General features: G+C 31.8%; 1 protein-coding gene across 1 annotated transcript; it reads right to left on the bottom strand.

Annotated features, from left to right (window-relative positions):
• Positions 1–3,673: 3,673 nt before the first annotated feature.
• On the bottom strand, positions 3,674–9,844 carry LOC123719013 (6-phosphogluconate dehydrogenase, decarboxylating). The gene is made up of 12 exons (XM_045676105.1): positions 9,682–9,844; positions 8,583–8,694; positions 8,369–8,483; positions 7,674–7,825; positions 7,402–7,494; positions 6,905–7,055; positions 6,716–6,826; positions 6,261–6,404; positions 5,769–5,923; positions 5,013–5,102; positions 4,525–4,725; positions 3,674–4,274 (listed from the first exon to the last, which is right to left on the bottom strand). The coding sequence occupies exons 1-12, from the start codon at positions 9,687–9,689 to the stop codon at positions 4,155–4,157; spliced, it is 1,452 nt and encodes a 483-aa protein (XP_045532061.1). The 5' UTR covers positions 9,690–9,844; the 3' UTR covers positions 3,674–4,154.
• Between the last annotated feature and the right edge of the window lie 95 nt (positions 9,845–9,939).

Raw genomic sequence — 9,939 nt, 5'->3', positions numbered from 1 at the left:
CAATAGTGGAAATATTAATAAAGATTTGGTTTGTATAGTTTTTAATTTTTCTTTTAGCTAATTATGAACCCTCATATAATCAACTTTTATGTTGTGAGACTGTCCGACTTACAGCAGTGCCAACAGGGTATGACATCATCGTATCAATTGTAGATTGTACACAGGTAGGTAAGCTAGGTAATAACCTATGCCCTTCAATGGAATACATTCCATGGAATGTAGGATTCCATTGAATTATCTCCAGATAAGCATAATAATAGATTTAAATTAGGTATTCTTCATAAAACTATATTTTATGATAAATTGTTTATTTAAAGTTAATTATTACAATATTTACCAACTTTACTTACAAGAAGCATATTGACGTCACGTAAAGTAAAAATATTTAAATCATCGATCAGCTGTGAACTCTAAAATCAACGCTGCGAGCACTTTCCTTTACAACAATTTGACGTTGGGGTTATCAAGAACAAGCGATTTTTTCTATCTCTTGCATACACTGGTCCTGGTTTGGCCCACATACCTCGGCGTAAACAAGGGGCCCATAATATTAAAAGCATCGTGGTTAGTATCAAACCACAAACCATATTATCGAACACACATCGAATTATGCAGTTACCACGTTAAATTGTGAAATTTTATTACGGTTAATTTTGATGGACTCGACGTCAAGCACGACGTCTGATGTTTGTCATAGAGTATATTAACGTACACGTCGTACTATATGAAGGTAGGATTAATCTACATATTGTGATAGGCTTTTGTATTTTCAAAATACTGTGTACGCTCAGGCAGCGGCTCCGAACAAGGGGGTCGACAGCTGTCCCACCTGCATTCTTTGGGTATCAATACTATTGTAAGTAACAATTACATAGAGTCTGATTACAATAATAGTTCACACAAGGTTTATGTCCCAGCCAACTAGATGAATTAGCTGTTCAACAGCCTAGCCTCTTCACTAAACAGAGCCATTTACCTAGCGGCCTGAAAGATATTGAGCCAGTTGTTCAAACAGCTAGGCAAATTACTCTGATAGATATTGGGTAACGTCTCATTAAATTTAGTTCTACTTTCTGCCACTTCATGTTTCACCTTTTTTATTTCTGTCACATGGACACACTATCGTAGGAATGGCCTAAGCATTAACCAGACAGTTTATTAAATGTTGGAACAAACGGCTGAATATCTTTTAGGCCGCTAGTTAAACGCAACGCCGTTTTCTTAAAAGGCTAGGCTGTTAATTGAGCGGCTAAGTAAGCTATTTGGCTGCGACATTATTATTAGACAGCTTCCGATAAGTAAGAATATGCCCAAACATTCGCCTATTAAAAAAATTTCTGGTTACGTCCCGAAATATATCTCGGATAATATATATATCTTAATGTATTAGTGTGCATATAGATTATTTGTTAGAATTTTCCGTAATAATAAATAAAACATTCTTAATTAAAAAATTGATAAAGAGTAGGTATTGTTGTGTAGTTAGAAAGACGAAAACGTAACTGACGTCTGTTTAAAAAAATATTATTATTATTTACACAGTTTTAAAATATTTTAATGGTGCTTTAATAAATATTGCAAATACCTACTTTGCTATATGTCTTTATTTAATTTATTGTTTAGTCGCACCTTTTGTTTACTTATATCTTATTTCAATCTAGCAATACTTTGACTGGAAATCACAGTAAAAATAAAAATAAAAGTTATCAAAAGCTTAACAAAACAATTTAATAGAGCTACAAAGACGTATTGTGGAAAGGAAGGAAAAATATCCGAGAAAACACTTCAAGTGTCAAAAATTAACAACAACTTTGAAAAGTTATAAAGCCAGCCAAAAATACCAATTGTTCAAACATTTTCTTTAAATAAGGGCGAGGGTCAGTGGGCAAAAAGTAACAAAGAGAAAGCGAAAATCATTGCTCAACATCTGTATAACACGTTTCAGAATAATGATTGAATGTGCTGAAGCGTGGTATGTATATCTTTAAATATACTAAAATGAGATAGTAACACCTCGTGAAGTAAAAAATGAAATCACAAAAACTTGGAACAGGACATGTCTTTAGGAATTTGCCCAGAAACGGAATTGTAAAATTAACAAAATTCGTGTAGGCTAAGGTATGTCTCAGGATTAAATACTACAAGTCATAATCATTCTTGAAACAGGGAAACCGCCATATGAAACAAGTTGATATAGTTATTCGTGAAATTATTACTAAAAATGGTTGAGCCAATATTGGAAGAAAGAAACTTATACCCAACCATTAATTTGCATTTACATAACCATCGACTATAGATTAAGTTCATAGGACTACTAACATCATAGAGCATGCTCTTGAAGAGATAAAAGTTTGTACAACTATATTTCTAGATACAGTTCTAAATTGGGTGCAACGCTTTTCCTTAACTTTAACAGGCTACATATGTCCATGTGCATACGTCGGCAATTCAACTACTTCACAAGTAAACTATAAAATGTACATAGTTATACATATATTAATTGACTTAATATTTTATTTGAAAAACATGCTTAAGTGAAATACAGGGCGTCCCAAAGTTATGGAACATGAAGGGAAAGTACCTTAAATATCGTAGATTCTAAAAATTTATTTCCCTCGTCTGGGAATCGAACCGACTTCGCTGTGGACTCACGAAGCGATTTTCACCCGCGCCAGCCGAGTTTTGTGCGGTTACGCTGCCGTCGCGCTTGTGATTATCGCTCGCAATCAGGACGGTTGCAAGACGGGCGGTTAAACGATCAGTTGAGTTCCAGACCGCCATTGACACACACCAGAAACGAGCTGTTGCGTTATACTTACTTCACAGACGAATTAAAAAAGAAGGCCTAAAAGCTTCTCGGTGCATCCACTGATTGCGGAAATTGATCGTTATGGATTAATTGTTACTCTTATTAATGAGTTAAAGAAGGACGAAGAAAAGTTATTTAATTATTTTCGAATATCCATAATCCGTATCTAGAACTTTCAGGAAGACAGAAACGCCCGCCAAATGATCGCAGAGCGCGCGTCTGAAAACCCAAGAGACCCGAGCCCGCCGGTGCAGCGGGAAACGCTAACAATCACACACGCCGCGGGCGTAACACGCGTCGTTAAATGTGCTTTAATTTTTTACGTAAATATCTATATTCTACAAAGGCAAAGGCTTTCACGGCGGGCGCGGGTGAAAACCGCTTCGTGAGTCCTTAGCGGAAGTCAGCGTTAGGACTTCGGTTCCACTATTAATCTTTATTATAAACTATTAATTATTTATTTACAGCAAATTTTAAGAAAATATTATAAAACTATCATACATTATGCAATTAAAAGTGATTCGCATACCAGAGTACCTTTTGCCATACATTTTTTTTTCTTATTACTTTTTGGATCACAGTATATTACGCAAATAAGTCGTTCTCCAGCGAAGTCGGGAAAACTTTAAGCAGCGAAAGTAAGCTATATGGATGGCCTTGGCCTCCGATTACATCCGATTCTTTGATCATTTTTATGTCATAGACAGTCATGGTCTGTCTTCTGTAAACATGTATTTTTTTTTGAACTAAGACATACTCTTTTGCTAACAATGTTTTCCTTCACCGCACGAGCGTTTGTTAGATGCGCTATTAGAAAGTCCATTGGTACGGTGCAAAAGTACTTCAGCAAATAAAACAAACATATGTCAAAAATCCCATATATTCACATAAAATATATTTTCAATATTATAAAAAAAAACAGATATTGCATATAAATTATACATAAGATATTTTGGACCCATCACACAATTGATAAAAACGTTAATATTAAAACATTACATATACACAAATATTTTCAGTTTAACAACCAATAAAATCTGAATTATGCAAGTTATTTGTTTTACATTTGACAGAAACGATATATAAACACAGCACCTTTACTTATTATCCTAAGTTATAACTAAGGAATGTATAATTTAAAATATTTCGAACAGCTAAAAACTATTGTCATTCTTAATTAAACATTTTTAAAAATTATGCTCAACTAACAAATTAGACCCATTTACATATAGTGCTAACAAAAAGTTATGGGCTAATATTGTTTCTTAAATATATAAAACAATAGAAAATCATGGAAATAATGGAATTCTGTGTACACTTGCAATGAAAAATATATAGATAATAATTAATTATTATATGTGGAGGCAGATACGTTTCCACCATGCCCGGTCCAATTGGTGTGAACAAATTCACCCGGCTTCTTCAGAAGTTCATATGTGTGAGCTCCAAAGTAATCCCTTTGCGCCTGCAATGTACATTTAATAAATTTACAATAATTAATAATATTAGCTTATAATAACATGATATATGCTGAAATTGTGTTGTTTGAACGCGAAATTTTATATAGTAAAAATATTTTTAAAGCAGTTCTGATGAATTATTAGAAATGGTCAATGACCACAATTGTTAACTGATTGGCACACACTGGCTTGTAAGCCATAAAGATTCTTTAAAAAAATCAGGGTTAACTGTTTCGGTCGAAACTTAGTAAATACCTGTAACAAATTTGCTGGTAGGACGTCCGAACGGTATCCATCATAGAACGCGAGTGCCGCAGAGAAGGCTGGCGTTGGAACGCCCATAAGCGATGCTTGCGCTACAACTTCACGCAATGATTGCTGGCTATTGCTGATACGCTCGCTAAAGAATGGATCAAGGAGCAGGTTCGTGAGCTGTGGGTTCTTTGTGAACGCATCCTGAAACATCAAACGTATTTTCAACGACAATTTATCACATATGTGGCGCCATCTATTTTATTGCCTGATTACTTAAATACTAACTATAATATAAATAGAATTTATAACAGAATAATAATGTTGCTTAATGTTACAAGTATAGAAAAAAGGTATAAAATCTATGGGATAACTGTAGTATTTGCCAGGAATGTAGCCTTCAAAACACAAAGCGTTAAGCCAATAAAGTAGCATTTGGGTCGAGTTTGAAAATTCAGATATTAATAACACGAACAGGCTAATATGTATACCTTGATATTCCCAAGGAACACACTCCTAATGATACAGCCTCCACGCCACATCAATGCAATGCTTCCGTAATTGAGACTCCATGAGTTAGCCTAAAATAAAATAAAGATATACCATAAATATAATATTTTGGTGCACTTCTACTTGTTAACTATAAATAATAGTTACAACCCTGTATAAAAGAGATAAGCTTGTAAAATATCACCAATTTTAGTGTAACACGAAATGTTTAGTTTTACCTTCATCATACGGGCAGTGCTCATAGAAAGAAAAATCTATTGGTCCAGGGAATAGAAACTACCACAAAGCACGGTATGATCCCAAATCAAACGATAAAATCCATATAGATAAATTATATTTAATATCCGATCTTATTGTTCGTACTGTTTCGATAAAAATGTATTTTATTCGGGTTTAAATTAGGGCTAAAATAACACTTAAATTTATAACTATTTTTTTATAGGGCATACGGGCAGGAGGCTCACCTGATAAGTTATACCGCCTCGACACTTAAAATTTTAGAAGGCCAGTGCGATGTCGGCCTGTTAAGAAATAGCATGCTCTTATCTGATCAGAGTCATATTGGCATACCTAGATGCCTACCTAGATGATAGATGGCAGCTAGTCTAATGGTATCCTTATGTTACAAACAACAACACGCAGATTCAGTCAGTCCTAATTTTCTATGCCTCTAACTAAGTAATTTAATAAGACAGTCTAAATATAAATAAATAAAAATTCACATTAAAATATTGTACCTTTTCAGCTTCCCGAAGCAGCATGAAGCCTTGGGCGTAGGAAATAATTTTACTTGCGAATAGTGCCTTACGTAGTTGTTCGAGGAATACCTTCTTATCGCCAGTGAATTTTCCCGACGGACCTGGTAGTACTTTACTGGCTTTTACACGTTCATCTAGATAATAAACGTGTATATTAAGTTAGTTTCTAAGGGTTGATGACGCCTTGTTGTTCATAAAATGGGATACACTATTATTTTGTTAAAATTCATAACATTTCAAAATGAAAAAAAAAAACTTTGTTACACAGTTGATAAATATTTAAGTTAGTTTTAAAATAAATACAAAACAGCGGATAACAAATATTTGTTACATAGAGTATATATTTTTCTTTGATTAAACAGTTATCATTCTATTTAGCAAGGTTGAAATGCTTTACTAGAAATATTGTTTATTCATATATCGCAAAGATTAATCCAAATTCTAATAGATCACAATTCTCGATAATTTTACCTTTCAATGCAGACAGGCATCTAGCGAAGACAGCTTCCCCAATTAGTGTGACAGGAACACCATACTCCAACGCACTAATACCAGTCCATTTTCCTGTTCCCTTTTGACCAGCAGTGTCCCGAATCTTCGGCAACAAGTATGAACCTGAAAATGTATATGTGTTTGAACATGCTAATTTAGTAACTAATTGTTCAAATTAATTTTTTTTAGTTTGTAGGCATCACAGGCTATCATTGGAAACCTTGGGGCACAGTCAGTCAATTGATATTTTTACTTTCCTTTTATAATTTTAGTGAGGCTACTACTAGTTTTAAACAATATCTCAATGCAATGCTAATAAATGTTAACAAAAATTTATAAGTCAAACTAGTTTATTTTAAAAAATGAAGGTATTTTATATTTAAAAAATAATAATTTTATAATCTGATTATAAAAATGGATTATAGTTTACTTACCATCATTGTCTTTGAATTTCAGAATATCACTTGTGATTTCTATTAAGAAAGAGTCAAGCTCTCCTTTGTTCCATTCTTCAAACACTTCAGCCATCTCCTTCTGGTCAATACCTAAAATCAATTACAAATGAATATCCTACAATATTTATACAACTTCTCTCTAAAGAACAAAAAAATTTAAACACATACCTAAAATATCTTTCATAACATTGTATGCCTCGCAAATAAGCTGCATGTCACCATATTCAATACCATTATGAACCATTTTCACGAAATGCCCGGCACCATTTTTGCCAACCCAGTCACAGCATGGCTCATTGTTTGCTTTGGCACAGATTGCCTAAAATTAAAAATTATTTATTACATTTATTCAGTGCAGTAAACAGGCGCCTAGTAGATTTAGCATTTTCCATTGTACTCATTATTTTTATAATCCATGTTTAGTTACACAAATAGGGTTTGAATCTGGGATTGATTCCAGCAGTTTAGTAATTGTTTCAAATTAAAATGCAATTAGTTTATAAGACTAAGTGCAACCATAAAACGAAACATGTATATATTCCAATTATATTGGATTAATAAATAAATATATAATTAATTGGCTGGAAATGAATTTTTTTAAACCACTACAGATATTATACAATATTGTCTTATAAATAAGTCTGCACTAGAAATGGAATACTAACTTGGAAGATTGGTTTAACATGTGGCCAGGCCTCTGGGTGACCTCCAGGCATCAAAGAAGGTCCATAACGAGCACCATCTTCTCCACCACTTACCTGTAAAAAATAATTACTTATTACTATAACAATAGTGAAAAAACAAATTTAATGTCATATACCAAATATATTATATGTTACATTTTACTTACATTACACTTCTTCACCTCACTTAAAGGAAATAAATTGAGCAAAATTTTTGGTTGGGAAAAATACATCAATGTTTAAAAGTTACTTACACCCATGCCAATATAATATATTCCTGTAGATTCCAATTCTTTGCACCATCGCTGAGTATCCGTATATTGTGAATTTCCTCCATCAATAATGATATCTCCTTTTTCAAGTAATGGCACCAATTTCTTCACAAATTCATCAACAGCAAAACCAGCTGCGAGAAAAAACTTTATTAATGATCAATAATTGCCAGAGCATATTAGGCTACAACTGTTGATTCATATGTCATGAAATATAAAATATGATTTATTTAATTATTGTAAAAAGTAATCAGAATAAAGGGGAATAGTCAGTAAAATTATCATCAGTAGTCAAGTTTCTTAGCTGTATTTCTTAAGCCTGCGCCAACATTTTTAAAATATCTATAAACTAATATGTATGTGATTCAATAATCTAAATAACTTTTGAAATATATGAAATATGATAGATGTACATTTTAAAAATGTAATATAAATATCCCATATTTGTTAATGTTATAATGTTAGAATCAAATTTCACTCAATAAGTACATTTAGAAGTAGTGTTCAATGTCAACAAATGCCTTTCATTTGACCTCCAATACAATATGTTTTTTTGAAGTGGGTTAATACTCATATTTCAAGGTTCAGGTTAACTTAAACAGCTATCTCTATACATAGCTGTCACATACATAATAAGACTCGAATTTCATTATTAATGAAATAATATATAAAAATACCTTTAACTAACAACATCACTTTTCTTGGTCTTTTAAGTTTTGCAACCATATCTTCTAAGGACTTAGCACCAATTATTTTTGTTCCGGCAGCCTCATTAGCCAAAAATTGTTCAACCTATAGGGAAAAATAAATATATTACTTGAGCAGTCAAATTTAGCTCATGTAGTGAGATTTGTGTCATAAAAGACTATCATTACATTAGAAAATACATACTTTCTCTACAGTCCTATTGTAAGCACAAACAACAAATCCTTTGGAATCCATGTTTAATATAAGGTTTTGACCCATTACAGCTAAGCCGATAAGGGCAATGTCAGCTTTACCTCTGAAAGTTAAAGAAATATATTGTTGTAAATTCTTTCAACTTTCTTAAAAAAACATACATGGTAAAAAGACATACATACATCTTGAAATATATCTGTGATCTGTAGTATTTTTTTTAATTGCAATAATTCTTATTTTTTTTGTAGTCTTGTTTCATATGCATTTTTATTTATACACTATATATAATAGGCAATACTTAATACAAATTACAAAATGTATTACTACTTAACATTATTTTTCTTGAACTATTATATAAAGTAACATATTTACTTTTGATGATTTTTTTGGTGTTAAACATTTTTCTAGTATACATGCCTAATATTACATGCATCACATATTAAATTGGTTATTTTCAATAATAATAGCATGATCTTATGGTTTTCAATGTACTTTAATTGTAATTACACAATTATAGTAATTGGTAGTTAAAACTTTGGTTATGGAATTGTGAAGAAGATTAACCTTCAAGTAACCTTCCTGTTATTATGACCATACCCATATTTTCCTTTTAAGTATAGTTTTGTGTTTGGCTAATGTTGATCTAGTTTTCATCAAATTCATAATTTTTAATGTGAATTTGTAATTTATCATAACTAACCTATCCAGTTATCTTTAAAAAAAATTGTTAATAATCTAAGTAAAATGTTCAAGCTGAGATTACAATCAACTGTCAACTATTACAACATACGAAGCCCTCATGCGTTTTGTATTGTAGTTTCTTATTTTTTTTTTCTAGAAGAAAGTAATTTATAGATAGCATAAAACAAAAAAATCACCATTTAAGCCTAAAATACTATCCTCATCCTACCATCTACATGGTTAGTTGTTATTAAATAAATTATAATTTTCAATACCAACTAGCTTTAAATGAACTAGAATAAATACAAAAGGTTATAATAAAAAATTGTGACTAGTTAGGTAGTAAAATTAAAAGTCATGCTAACTTTACATAATTCATCAATTATAAAATAATGGGTAAAATACTCACTCAGCCATTATGAACTTGTAATTTTAAGAAAAATAATAGATAGAAAAGTAAAAAAAATATTGGATTAAACTTTGAAGAGGAACTTTAAAGATAAATAATTTTTGCCTTTGCTTGAAGTCCGAACATTCAAACCTTAGATGCTCAAATCACAGACTAATTACTTATTTAGAAATAAATTGTTGGACGGTGGACAACTCGATCTTTGACAGCCACGCGTCACAGAACTAGAACCCAAATGTCATTTTGACAGTTACCTTA

This window comes from Pieris brassicae, chromosome Z (assembly GCF_905147105.1).
Source record: "Pieris brassicae chromosome Z, ilPieBrab1.1, whole genome shotgun sequence".
NCBI lineage: Eukaryota > Metazoa > Arthropoda > Insecta > Lepidoptera > Pieridae > Pieris > Pieris brassicae.
Note: the sequence above shows the minus strand (reverse complement) of the source record. Positions and strands in the feature narration are given on the sequence as shown.

Bases quoted from the DNA above. Each gene is read 5' to 3' on its own strand.
- LOC123719013 (XM_045676105.1), bottom strand. The intron at 6,827-6,904 runs GTATGTGTTTAA...AATTGATTTTAG, and splicing joins TGTTATGAAAGATATTTTAG to GTATTGACCAGAAGGAGATG. The intron at 6,405-6,715 runs GTAAGTAAACTA...ATACATTTTCAG, and splicing joins GAAATTCAAAGACAATGATG to GTTCATACTTGTTGCCGAAG.